The sequence below is a fragment of the Martes martes genome (genome assembly GCF_963455335.1).
Source record: "Martes martes genome assembly, chromosome: 7".
In the NCBI taxonomy this organism is placed as follows: Eukaryota; Metazoa; Chordata; class Mammalia; order Carnivora; family Mustelidae; genus Martes; species Martes martes.
The window spans coordinates 31,047,984-31,061,921 of NC_137894.1; the positions used below are offsets into that span (position 1 = coordinate 31,047,984).

General features: G+C 54.2%; 1 protein-coding gene across 1 annotated transcript in view; it reads right to left on the reverse strand.

Moving 5' to 3' along the window:
• The window catches only part of CCDC33 (coiled-coil domain containing 33), a gene marked incomplete at both ends in the record, with an annotated part of 101,028 nt that overhangs the window by 26,735 nt on the left and 60,355 nt on the right, over window positions 1-13,938 (reverse strand). The window contains one exon of the mRNA XM_080809663.1: window positions 10,064-10,258. Coding sequence (XP_080665789.1) covers window positions 10,064-10,258 — 195 coding nt within the window. The remainder of the gene's footprint in view (window positions 1-10,063; window positions 10,259-13,938) is intronic.

Here is a 13,938-nt window from a genome sequence, read left to right on the forward strand (position 1 = left end):
TGGAGGAGGGGACCTCCGCTGCCGCTGGCAGGAGCCGATGAATGGGCATTTTATCTGATTAAACTGGGAGTGAACTGGCCCTTCTCTATTATCTTTGGAGCTGATTGGATATTTAACACCAAATGTATTTTGTGTGTGTGTGTGTGTGTGTGTGTGTGTGTGTGCCTGCGCACGCGGGGACAGACGGGGTTTTTCTAGTTTATGTCAGGAGGAAATTGGATTGTACTGAAAAGCATTTAATCGGAGCTCAGGAGCCTAATAGAGTCACTGCTCTGGGGGAGGGGCTATTCTGCCCTTAGCCTTGGACAAGCGCCCCCCCCACCACCACCGTCTTGGGCCCGGTGTATTAGAGGGTCCTGCTCTTGCCATCCCAGGGCTGCCACCTTTCCCGAGGGCTGAGGACTTGGTAGGGCCAAGGAGATGCACCCAGCCAGAGCCCAAGCACCCTTCAGGACCACAGCCCTGAGACCTGGGACTCTGGAGCTCCCTTCTATCCCAGGGCCTGTCTTCCTGAGGGCTGCGCGGAAGGTCTCACATGGTCACTGGGCCCTTAGGATATGGGAAAGAAACAGCCCAGTTAGAGGTAAAGGGGACATCTCCTAGGATGTGGGGGTCCAGGGGCAGGGGCTGGGAGCTGCTCTCCCCCATGTTGCCAGGATCCACTGTAGAATCGGGGAATTCTTGGAGGTGGTTAATAAGGTGTATTTGAGAAGGAAGAAGAGAACGTGATTAATAGTTTGTTAGCTATGGCTTAATTGATGACTTTTCAGTTATGTGGAGTTCAGACATATGGTGCTTAGGACCTCTCTGCCTATACTCTCAAAGGTTTGGGGTGGGCCTGGGGAGGAGACCTGCAGCCCCAGAGCTCTGTTTTGGTGTTTTACCAGCAAATTGAGGCAGCCCACCCACCCAGACAGATGGACTGGGAACGTGGTGAGTTGAGCTCAGCAGCAGGCTGTTGACTTCTGAGTCACGAGGCCCGGCCAAGGCAGCTGCGGGAGCAGGAACAGGGGCTCTCAGACCCCAGATCTGTGCTGGACCAATGAGTGTTCTCCCTCAGTCTTGCCCTAGCGTCCTGGAAGGGCTACGGAGTTTCCCGCACTTTCTCTAACCATAAAGTGGGGTGATTTACTATCTGTCCTTCATCAGGTTGGTGCGAGGAGGAAATGAGATGATGATGAAAGTTCTGGGAGCAAAGTAAGAGCTCAACAAGGATGGGTGGATATAACTGGTATTATCAAAAGGGGGGCTAAGCTGGCTGTCTGCAGAAGGAATGGGCCCCATTTCCCAGGTGTCACCCCAGTTCTGTAGTCCTTCTCACCCTCACCAGTAGATGCTATAAGCCCTCAGCAATTTATGGCCTCATGATCTGGGCTTTATTTATTGAGAGAGCTGTGTCTCTGCCCCACCCACCCAGTGCTTAATTGGGAGCTGAGATGGGCAGTGATAGTGTGTGGTGCCCGCTGACTCCCTACGGAGTGGAGCCAGAGGTCATCCTATGTACGTCTGCTTTGTTTGCCAGATGAAAGAGGAAATCATCAAGACCAGGCCCTTCATTGCAGAGAGGGGAGGCTGGGGCCCAGAGAGGGGAGGGGTGCAGGCGGGCCAACTGCTCAGGTCAGAGGCAGAGTCAGAACCGGACCCAGGTCTCTAGGCGCCCCTCTCAGCCTATGTGCCCTTGGCTGTTCATTTTCTTGCTCCTCCGGGGGGTGGGGGTGGGGCTCTGCTCCAGTGGGCCCCTCACCCACATCCCTTCCCAGCCCGATCTTTAGGTGCTTGGGGGCAGACCCAGATTTGGCCAACCCTCTGTCCCATCTATTCCTTCAAGTTCTCACCTCCACACCCTAAGACTTCCTCATCTCTCACTGCTGGAATACATTTTTCCCATTTTACAGAAAAAGAAACTGAGGTCCTATCTTGAGGACTAGCCTGTAAGGAAGGGAGTAGCTTGAGGACCCCCACAATGTCTCTCGGTGAGACCCCAGGCCAACATTTTCCCACCTGGGAGAGAGGTATGGAGGCAGATGGACACACAGACACACAGGTAATCTCAACTCAACAGATTCCTCTTACAGGAACAAGTTCACTAACCTATACTTCTTTTCTACCAACAAATCCAAGATCTGTCACGGCTTTCATGGCAACAACCGCTGATGACTGAAATCTGGGGCAGGGTGGGATAGGGGTTAAGGTTAGGGATGCTCCCCCCTGTGCCCCCACAATCCCTTGAGCAGACTGCACCCCAGTTCTGGTCACCCTCCTGCACGGATCCCCGATGTGTCTTTCCTCCTGAACTGGGGCTTCCTCAGGACTTTTGTAGGGAGTTACCTTTTTGTCACTGTCACTGAGCTTGGGGATGTGCCTCCGGAGAAGGGTCAGAGGGGGAGGCCTGGGTGAGGTAGCTGCTCCCCCCTTCCCTGCCCTTTCCCCAGCTCAAAGGGCCCACGAACACCGCAACTATTAATACGCCTCCTGCAAACGGGAGAAGCACCCTCGGTTTCCTCAGCACTGCCATCCACTCTCTTGTTAATCCTCTCCAAAGCCTCAACATTCGGGTACAGGGAGAGTATTCCCTCCACTCAGTGGAAGAGACAGGTCCAGAGAGGTGGAGTGATTTACCCAAGGTCACAGGGTTCTTGAGTGGTGGAGACGGGACTCGACTCTCTGTTACCCGCACAGCTGAGAGGGCTCTGCAGGGCAAGGTAACAGGGTGTGGCACATGGCATATGCGCAGAAAGCTGGCTGAACGAATGAATTAATGAATGCCTCTGCCAGACTGCAAAGTCAACATGGAAGGAGAGAGGTAGCTCAAGGTCCGTGGGGGTGGGGAAGCACTTGACATTTGTTCTCTGTGCCCCCCTTCTTGGCTCCTCAAGCACTTTCCTACTTGGGGTGGCCCTTGGGGCTGGTGCCCCCTTTCCCACCAGTCTCCCCAGGCTGTCTCAGTCCCTTGGCCCCTGCAGACTCCTCCCCAGCTGGGCTGGGAGTCTTTCTCTTCAGACGGACATGTGCCTCCCCTTCCAGATCCGATCCCTAATATCTGTGGGGCCTGCGACAGGGGCATAAGAGAAGAGGCTCTCAGCATGTGCCACCCTCCCTCCCCAAAGGGCCACCCCCTGCACCTAACCAGGCTTCTCCCTGAAAGTACTCCACTCCGGGGTGGTCTCCATGGTTCTTAAGAGCAGGCTCAGGTCCATCTGAGCAGGGAATCCTGGGGTGTTGGATACCCAGAAAGTGATCTAGAATTGTGGACCTTGAGCTCTAGGGCACACTCACCCAGCCCCATGGACCTTTGTCCCATGGGGAGAAATGAGTATGGAGGAAGGCCAGGAAGGACCCTCTGAATTGTCTAAGGATGGTACCCCCCATCTTGTCTAATAACCCTGTTCTATGGGTCGGGGGGCCCGCTCCTGGGGCCAAGGTCACTTGCCTCTCTGGTCAAGTTGATCAGGAAGACAAGTCCACTCCAGTGGCTTTCCAGAGCTGGGCAGCACCGGGCTCCCTGCCTGCTCCAGGGACCAGGTGGGGGGTGGTACGCCCTCAAGTGTGTGAGTATGTGGAGTGGGGGAGGGCGGCTGGCCTGTGGGGGGCCTTGCTCAGCGCTCACACACACCAAGAGACAATAAATCGACAAACACTTAATCTCTCTGCAAATTGAAACGGAGCCGTAAATATCTGCTGCATCCCAGCTGCTGAGTTATGAGTCTTGTTTATTAATCTCTTTAGTCCCAGGTGATGGATGGGGGAGGAGAATGGCCCACCAGAGACTCGGAGGGCGGGGGCAAGGAGGGGAGAGGAGTGGGCCAGGGGTCTGGGAACGGCCCATCTGGAGAAAGGGTCAGAGGGCGGAGGTCTGTAGCGCTTCCCCCCACCCCTGCTTCCCCCTCCATCTCGAAGGGCCCATGAGCTCTGTGACCAGTCCTAAGCCTCGCACACAGTGGACAGCCCTTAGGTTTCCAGCACAGGGTCATCTGCTCTTGTTAATCCTTGTGGCCTTAGGAGGGGCACAGGGAAGAGCATTCCCTCCACTTAACAATGAGGAGACAGGCCCAGAGAGGTGGCGTGACTTTTCCAAGGTCACACAGCTCTTGAGTGGTGGAGACCGAAGTCTGCTAGGGCTTCACGAGAGAAGGAGAGGAAGGATCGTGGGGGGTTTGGAGAACAGGGTACCTGATGAGGGTCTCCTTATTGCTTCTTTCCTACCTTTCTCCCCTCCCCCCCTTCCTCAAACATTTGGGAGCTTGCCCTCTTTCTCTCTCTCTCCATATATGTAAGAGCTGGTGGAAGAAGAGAAGGACAGAGCCGGGAGCTGTTGAGGGGCTCAGCTGAGTCCGGCAGCCAGCTGCGACAGGGACATCTCCAAGATCTGTGTTTAGGCTCCCCCCTCCCCCTAGTGCCAGCTCCTGGGCTCAGAGCTGGGAGGCTGCAGGAGTTCAGGGGACGAGCTGGGGAGGGCTGGTGTGGGTGAGTGTGGTAAGGTGCTTATGTGATGAGCATATGTCCCTTCTTGGGCCTCTGGCCAGATGGAAGGACAGGGGGGCTTGTAGAGGTGATGGGACAGAAGACAGAAGGCAGACCTGGCAAATGGAGGGCTGTGGGCACTGGGCAGTGGAGCTAGGGACTACAGACGGTGAGGGGCTGTAGCGAGAGGAATAAGGTGACAGCCATGTTTCAGGAATGTGTCTGGTGGTTTGTGTGGGGAGGCCGGGGCGGGACACCGAGTCAAGTGCTTCTGGTTGGAGGCTCTTGAGGTTAAGTTCTCTCTCCCTGTCTTGCTCTGATTTTCCTGTTTTCTCTGCCCCTTGTGGTCCCAAGTATCAGGGCCCCCTGGTGGGGGTCTGTCTCCCAGGTTGGAGTCAGTGTTCCTGTTGCTCCTGGGGGCCAACCCCAGGGTCCTGGACTTTGGGATCCCATCACCCCAGATGGTTATTCCTGCAAGTCACCCATGCGGTCAGTGTCGCAAGCAGGAAACGACTGGCAGGACCCGTCACCTGCCACCAGGTGGTGCCTGGGGAGCGGGGCCTGCCCTGAGCTGCTCAGCTTCACCGGCCTGTGGACCTCATCCTGGGCAGGGGCCTGAGGGCAGGACCAAGGCTCTGGTCACAGCACAGGAGCCCGTGGGACTTCAGGATATCTGTTCCAACTTCCTCGGCTGACAGAGGAAGGAACTGGGGCTCAGAGAGGGGAAGGGAGTTCAAGGTCACTACAGGGAGGTGGTGAGAGCTCTGTGAGAGCAGGGGACAGTGTGGAGCAGGGCTGGGTGGGAAGAGGGTGTGTGCCAGGTGGCTGAGGGTGTGGCAACCACCAAGGGAGCAGGGCTGGAGAGGGGAGGGCCCATGCCACGGGTTTACCACTGCAAGTCCTACGGCTCGGGGACCCCTCGGTCGTGGGCAAACAGGGATGGCTGGGCACCCTTGGGCCACTCCAGGCAGGGAGGCAGGACCATGCTCGCAGGAATCTCTGCCACACCACCCGTCCCCCGCCCCTTTATGAAGGCTCGTCCTCAGTTCCATCTGGCCCTACAGGGCAGTTAGAGCAGGGTAAGCAGCTCTCCCGTGTTATGAAGCTCAGGGACACAGTGCTCAGAACCATCCTGGGAAGGCGAAACAGAGTCAGCCCCTCTCCACATGCTTGGGGGGTGGGGTGGGGAGGGGTCCCTGGGCTGGGAGACCTGCCCTCTGGTGGTCCCAACCCCACCTTGCTGCTGTGCGATGAGAGGGGTTCCTCGAGCCTTCCTTCTCCTCGCCCATGAAATGCGGCCCTCTTTCTTGGGGAAATGGCACCCGGAGGAGCTGAATTCAACCCACCACCCTTAGGAGAGGTTAAATGGGGTGGTGTGAGCGGGAGGTGAAGTTAAAGAAATGAGGATCAAGGGATCATTCTGGGGTCCAGCAGACTTAAGAAAGGGAGAGAGAGGAAAGCTGTGCTCAGAGTGGGGGCGGGCGTGTGGGGACAAGGAAGGGGAGAGATGGATGGGGGGGAAAGGCTTTCAAAGAGAGAATGAAAGAAATGAGTTATTCCAGTGTGGTGAGCTTGGAAAAACTCCACTGAATCTTTAAACAACCCTTGTCAATTATTCATCTGCTGGTATGAGGGCCTCTGGTCTGCCACAAATCTCCTCTGAGCAGGGGAGGGAAAGAGGAAGGGAGGGAGGGAGGGAAGCAGAGGGAGTCAGAGAGAGAGAGAAAGCCAGAAACTCAGAAAGAAATTGAGAAAACCGAAGAAAGGCAGAAGCAGGGAGAGGCAGACATGGGGGGTGGGGAGAGAGAGACACAGGAAGAGAGAGAGAGAGAGAGGGAGAAAGAAAAACAAGGCGTGGTGAATTGAGGGAGGGAGCCAGAGGGAAGAGGATGAAGATCCTGTTCGGGAATTTCTGCCCTACAAACAACACTGGACGCACAAGTCTTGAATAGTACTTTTGCCTCCTCCAGGAAGCCTTCCTTGCTCCTCTCTCTCTACTGAGGGCTCACTAGGTGTTCCCAGCAACACAGGGTGAGCGTGACACTTAAGAAGATAAATGGTCTGGGCCATGCCCTTTTGCCATTTTATCCCTTGCCAAATATTTCCTGCGTGCCGCTCTGTGTCGCTCTGTTGCTTCCTGGAGTGTGGCTTGCTCCTGCCGGCTGAGAAGCTCCAGGGCTCAGGGCCTTGGCCTCTTCCTCCCTCCCCCTCCCCCCTGCACAGCTGCACACAGCACTGGGCACCTGGCCGGGGTGGGGGTGGGGTTCTGGTTTTCGGGAAGGCTGGAGGAATTACTAAGGTTGCTGGGTGCTGCCAGGGAGCCGGCGGGGTTGGGGGTGGGGGGCGAAATCCTGGCCCAGGGCATGTGGTTTATAAGTTCTCTGTGAATGGAACCAGCCCCTCATCTTCCCCACTCTTGAAGTTGCCTGGCTCAGCATGAGGTGGGCTTGGGGAGGGGGTGGGGTCTGGGGGTGAAGGGTAATGCTTACAAGTTGTTTAATGTTCAGGAGTTACCAAGTTCAAGAGGACTCTTAATGTTGCACTCTTCACACTCAAAAGCCCACGTCTTCCAAAAATGACTTCCTGGGCTGTTCAGAAGGGAAGTGGAGGCTTCCTCCAGCCCTGCCAAGCCCTGCCAAGTCCTGCAGGGAACCCACTCAGGACAGAGGCTTTGCACCACGTGGACAAAGTGGCATCTGAAAGGCGTGTGTTAAAACCAGTCTGAGATGAATTGCTGCTGGGTGTGAAGGCAGACCCAAGGGTACATTAGGGGAAGGGAGCCTGCTGGGGCTCGTTGGGGCTATGGGGCTGAGACTGGCAGGCCCTGGGGCAGTGGGGAGCGTCTGCGGCCTCCAGGCAGAGAGGGCACAGACCCTGTGTCCCCTCCACTCCCTTCTCCCTTCCCAAGGTGCTCCTTCCTCCAGAAACTGTTCCATTTCCTCTTAAGCCAGAGTAGGCTCTGGAGGGACTCAGAAGCAAAATTGTTTCTTGGGCTCTGGGGACCATGCTCCTAGACAGACACACTCCAGGAATCCGGAGCTACTGAGAGGCTAACAGCCTGGACACACAGGCGGAGAGAGAAGGGAGGCAGGTCATCGCTGGCTCGCCACTCAACCACCATCATGTCACCGGGGGTCCACTGCCACTTCCCTCCAGCCTCCCAGGAGTCACCCACTGTGATGGTGCCTGGAGCCACTGCCACCCAGATGTGTTTCAGGGCTGCTCGAGTCTCTTTCTTGTTCTGTGACTCTGTCTGTGGCTTGCACACTATACGTGTGTTCACGCCCATGGTCCGCGTTTGTGTGTCCTATCGTCCAGTGCTGGGGGAGAGCGTGTATGGCTGGACTCCTCTATTGTTCTGTAACTACAGTCTGCTGCTCCCTGGCAGCATTCTAGTGCTTGTCACTTTGTCTCCTGTTTGCGTGAGCTTGTCGATTGCCATGTAATTTTGTGTGGTTGCTATGGACACGTGACCCATCGCTACACAGCTACCTGTGATTTCACGGGGCTGCCCATTGTTGATACCCACCCACGTTCTCTTGCTTGGGACGGGGGTCTGCTGGCCATGTGGGTGTCTGGGTCCTGCCCCAGTTCTTGCAGGCTCTGGCGAGCGGGTAGGAGCTGGAGCTGGGGGCTGGGTCTCCAGGACCAAACTAGGGCACAGGACCAGAAGTGGGAAAAGCCAGATGGTAAATCTGAGCCAAGGAAGAAAGAGAGAGAGAGACAGACAGACAGACAGACACACACACACACACACAGTGAGAGAGAGAGAGAGAGAGGGAGGGAGGGAGGGAGGAAGGGACAAATGATGGTTTGGAGGACTGAAGGCAGGGTTGGGAGGGAAAACGGAGTGGAACCAAGAGTCAGGCACCAGGAGGGGACAGGCTGGGTCTGACACAGGCTGTGATGGGCAAGGGAGAAGGGCGGGCCTGGTGTACTGAATATGGCATGGGTGTCTGAGGGACCCAGTGGTGTCAGGTTGGCCGAACAGCACAGGGATGGGCATACAGGCCTCTGCGGCTACCTGTTTTCATCTGGTTATGAGCAAGGCAGCATGGGACAGTGGCATCAGGAGGCCTTGGGCAGGGTCACCCCACCTCGAGGCCTCCTCATTGCCGTCCCTCATCAAATTAGGAGATTGGACGAGACGCCCTCTAAGGTTCTTTCCGATGGCCTTGCTGTCCAGCCAGGAGTTCCATCACATGGCCCAGTATTTACCACCATCTTGCCAGGTGCCCAGCAAGGGGGAGGGTAGAGAGACCAGCCCACCGACGGGAGTGCTGGGAGATTTCCAGAAGGGGCACGCTTCCCTCTACACATGTGCCCAACTCACAGCCGCCCTGATAGCCTGTGGGTATAGGGGAGTCCTAAGATTCCATGTACTCGCTCAGAACCTTCCAGAATCTTGTCTTAGTGCCCTTGCAGCGACTTTTTTCTTGTCCTCCCCTCCGTGACTCACAATGGTTACTTGGCCTCTCGCTCAAGAACAGTTCCTGCTCTTGGCTCCCCTGAGCAGGCCAGTGTCATCTCTTACATTTGAATCCTGAAGAGAAGACAGAGACTGACCACAGGCACTATTCATGCTGCCAAAGTCTCCAAAGACAAGGTCTCCATATTTATTTTCAACCCGGTTGAGAGCCAAGCTGGCAGGTGAGCCCTGAGTGCTGCTTTCCCAAGGGGCAGAGGTGAGAGAAGGGAGTGGCAGAAGGTGGCCCACGGGTGTTCTGGCTCCTGTGCCAGGGTGGGCAGGGGCAGCCCCTGTGGGAGCATCTGGGCACACCCAGCAGACAGCAACCCTTCCTAATCATCAGATGGGACGTGTTCCAGAAAGGTGCAGAAGTGCCAGGGGAAGATGAGGAGGCTGTCGGTGGAGAGGGGCAGGTCCTGAGAGGGGGAGTCCCAGGGCTTCCCAAGGGGACGGTGGCCTTGGCTGCGGCCTTTCCTCAGGATCTTTCTGATCAGCGTTCCCCATGGGATCCGCTGTGGAGGAAGGGAGGAAGCCATACATGAATCCACCTGTGGTACCCCAAGTGGGGACTTCGACTGGACTGTCTTTTGGTGGCCTGCTCTATACCTCTCTGCATTAAGGGGCCAGGATTCAGCACTGACCCCTCACCAAAGTAAGCCACCACCTTGGCCAACTTCACCAACCCTTTCCCAGCATCTGATCAACTGCAAATTTCATGACCAAGGATGCAGACCCTGTGACCAAAGATGGTGTCCTCTTTTCTTTGAGCCCCAATCTCCTCTTTGAGAAGTTAGAACTAATGACTCAAAGGGGCATCCCCTTACCCAGAGAACATGCTCTTGAGAAAGTTCTGGGCTGATCCCTGCTTAAGGCAATGGACCCCTGTCTTACAAGTGTTCCAAGGGTTTCCTTGAAAGGAAATTGTGTGGGAGTTCCATTCAAAAGGTGAAGAAACTCTGTAAAATGAAGAATCCACGCCTTCCACCATGTTAGCTTGGGGGTAAGTCACATACAGAGGGTTTCTGAAGGGAGGTCTCCTTGCCACTAGAGGAGTGAACCAGGTGAAAATCAAAGCCCTTCCCTGTGACCCCTATCGCCGCTCTGGCCCTCCCAGCACTGGGTGGAGACACTCACCATTTCATGGGACATCTTGGGCACCTGAGGCTCTATCTCTGTTTCCTGAGAGGCAGATGGGCTGGAGTCCATACTAGAGCTCACTGTGGCCTCGGACCAGGACTCACGGATGGTATCCAGCTTCTCATCTAAGATCTTGGGGTCCAGGATGGGCAGAACCTGGCTGCTGTTTGGAGTCAAGAAGTCTTCCGGCTTCTGGGAAGAGAAGGTGCAAAGAAATTTCTGTGTCTTTCTACCACAGATGTCCTTTTTAGATGTCCCCCCAACTCCCAAGCCTCTCCTCTTCGTAGCTCAGGAGGTCCGGCATGCCTGGCCCCTGTCTACCACCTGCCCCCTCGCTCCCTGGGGCCTTACCACACTGTCCTTGGCATTCCTTCTATGAGCGAACCTCTCCTGCCTCAGGGCATTTCCCTCTGCTGTGCTCTCTGCCCAGATAGACTCATGGGTCTTTCCATGGCTGTCCTCTTCTCATCATTCAGATTTCTGCCCAGACATATTCTTCCCAGAGAGGCCCTGGCCTTCAAGAGAGAGGCCCACCATCTGTAAAGTCACCTCTCCTCTAATATATGCTCTATTCACGTTATCCCTTTTTACTGTTCATAGTACTTAACTCTACCAGAAAGTTAAACTTGAAAAAACTGATTTTTGCTTGTTTACTGTGTGCTTCCCTCTCATCCCCACACTAGAATGTAAGTGACATGTCAGCAGAGACTTTGTTTATCTCCAGTGTCTGCCTCATTGTATGTGCTCAATAACTATTTGTCGCAGGAATAACCCAACCGTGCCACCCAGGACTCTCACATTTGGTGCAGGAACATCATCCTCGAACATCGCCATTCTCCTCTGACACCCTTTGCTGGGAAGATTTCTTTTCCATTCCACGTCTGCCTTTAGCCTCCCACCTATCACCTGTTAAACAGTCTCCTCTCTCTCTGCTCTGCTGGGCCTCCTCCCTGTCCTTCCAGGTTCTTTTTCCTCTTCCATTCTCCCCTTAGCATGACTGCAGCTCTCATCTCTGCGGATCCAGAGCTCAACCTCACTCAGATACCAGCATCTCCAGGAAATCTCGATTTCCCCCACCCACACTTGCTCAAAGCTTTTCTGGGATCTTCCAGCCCAGCAGCTGACTCTCTCTGTTCTCACACTGTTCTCTAATCCTAAGCTCATTTGCCATTTCTTTTTTCTGCCCAAACTGTATGTTTCCTGGGCTTAGGGACATGTGTGATGCTCCCTCAGAGAAGAGATTAGTTTAAAACTCTCTTGGAAACCCATGGTTAGCCCTAACACGTGTATGTTGTTCAAAGGCTGTAGGGACCTCCAGGATGACCCGCTTCTCCCCTACATCAGTTGTTGGAACTCTGTCTTGGCCACATAGCGGATAAACATGCCACCATCTGTGCTAGAAGTAAATAGAACAATGGGCACAGTGCCAACCAGCACAGGATATGCTCGGGGTTAGAGGTGCCTGAATGTCTGACCCTGAACAAACAGAGGAAGAACGAGCACGGGTGGGCCTCCCTTAAAGTGACACTCTTTCTATAAAAACCCACACATATGAACCGGATGAATCAGGATAAGGACCCTTCACTTTACTGCTTGGCTCCTTCCCATAATGATCCTTTACTCCCTTTTCATGATAAAATTTTGCCTGCAGAAGTTCCTAGGGGTACCTAGGTGGCTCAGTCAGTTAAGCGTCGGACTCTTGGTTTCGGCTCAGGTCATGATCTCAGGGTCGTGAGATCGAGCCCTGCGTTGGGCTTCAGGCTAGGTAGGGAGTCTGCTTGACATTCTCTCCCTTTCCCTCTGTCCCTCCTCCCCCTGCTCTCTCTCTATATATATAATAAAAGAAATAAATTAAAAAAAATAAAATTTGGTATGCAGAAATTCATTAACATTAAGTCTTTTCAGGTTTATGTCGGTAGAGTGAGGAATAGTCATGCAAGGACAGAAGAATCCAGTCCAGTCTGGGCCTCATCTCCCACCTACCCTGCCAGATGGGTGCAAGGACAGATAATTCCAAAGAGAAAGCAATACATGAAGATTTTTGGAATGAGAAGAGTGAAGCATTGGGTGACCTTGAGGCTGATCTGAGCACTTACTGTACTTCATAACCAAAACTCCTGGGCCTGTTTTGTCCCTGGGCTTTAAGCCTGGCTATCTCTCTCACCTGCCTTTCCCAGTGGCTATGGTTTAGGGAGGATGAGAGTCATTGTGAGTCTCCCCACTGAACACCCCAGTGCCTCTGTATACCATCTGAATCAGGTGCTTTGGGGTTGTTTTGTTGTCTCTGCACTTTGAGATGTGTGGGTAGATGGATACAGGACAGAATAAAGGAAAGAACAGCTAGCCGGGGCAAAGATGATCTCCCCATTGACCAGCTGGCCCCTGGGACTGGGGTGAGATGCTGATTCAGGACCTGTAATGACATCTCTCCTCATTTCCAGGCAGAAAGCCAATCTCGCTGCCCTGGATTTCATAGACTGCCATCTAATCCAGTTAGGGGAGGAAGTGGAAGTAATGAAATCAAGGGAGAGATCTCCAGAGGTGCCCCATCAGCTCTGAAAGCGGGGACACACAGCAAAGGGAGTCCCTTCCTCCATTGCTGTCTCCCTCACATCTACCCAGTATGGACCAAGCACCAGCTGGGTAAACTCAGTGACCCAGAGCTGACATGTACTGGACCCCTGATCAGAGGTAGGCACTTATTATGTACTTAAAAAAAATTTTTTTTCCCCAAAAGACAGACAGACTGTCACATGTGGTGCCTCATTTAGAGGTGTCTGGAGTCTTGGAAGCTTGGCTAGCCTGTGTTCCTCTATGACTGAACCCTGAGAGCTTATTGGGAAGTTCTAGCTGGGAAGGGCAGCTACTATACACCCTTGCTAGAAGAACAGTCTTCCTCCATCTAGAGAGCACAGCTTTGGGAGGGATGCATGTGGAGCGGTGAGGGAGGAAGGGGACACCTGCCTAGCCAGCCAGGTCAGCTGAACCAATCCTGGTGATCACTGGGGTGACAGATGTTGCAGCCAGATCACCCTCACATCCACTCACCAGGTACTTTTATGTGGATTCTGAAATTTATTATAATTCATTTAATTTTTCACCACAAAGATAAGATTAAAATGACACTGACCCCTCAGTCCAGACCAGAGACTTCACCTTGTCAGTCTCTGGTAGGCAGGTTGTGGGGGAGGATGTTCTCAGGGGGAGGGAAGGAAAGATAGGGTGTTCGTGGATGTCAACTCTTCTGCCCCTTCCGATCCATAGGTGCTCTTCCTGCAGCCCTTGCCAGACTGAGAGGATCTACTCTGCTCTGCCCTCTCCATGGCTGGCCCTGGCCTGTATTTTATCCCACAGCTGCTTCACGCTAGTACCCTCCACCTCCCACACCCATCCTTGCAGGACTCCTGCCCACGATTCTAATCTCCTGCTCTAATCAACTTTGCCAGGATCCATCTTGGTCTGGGAGTTGGGGCAAGCGAGTGGGTGACTTTTATAGAATAATCTTTAGATTACCAAATGGTAGAAGCCCCATACCTTCTACCTTCTACCAAATGGTAGAAGAACAGTGTTCAGAGGCAGTGTGGCTCTTGTCATATGAGGTAAGTGGCACCAGGAGGTTCCCAATACCCTACACAGTGCCTCATTTCTCCTTAACACTGCCTACTCAGACTGCTCAGCTTCAGTCTGCTCACGTTGTGGGGAGGCAATTGTCCCTCTTGTCCTTGCTTCTCATGGGAAAGGAGCTTGTCTGGGGCTACAGGAAGGGGCCAGGCTGCTCGAAATGGTGGGCGGTCAGGGTGGAGGATGGCAGGTGGGGGGATAATGCTAAAATGAGCATAAGGAGAGGGTAGGGCCTTGGGACTAACTCCTCC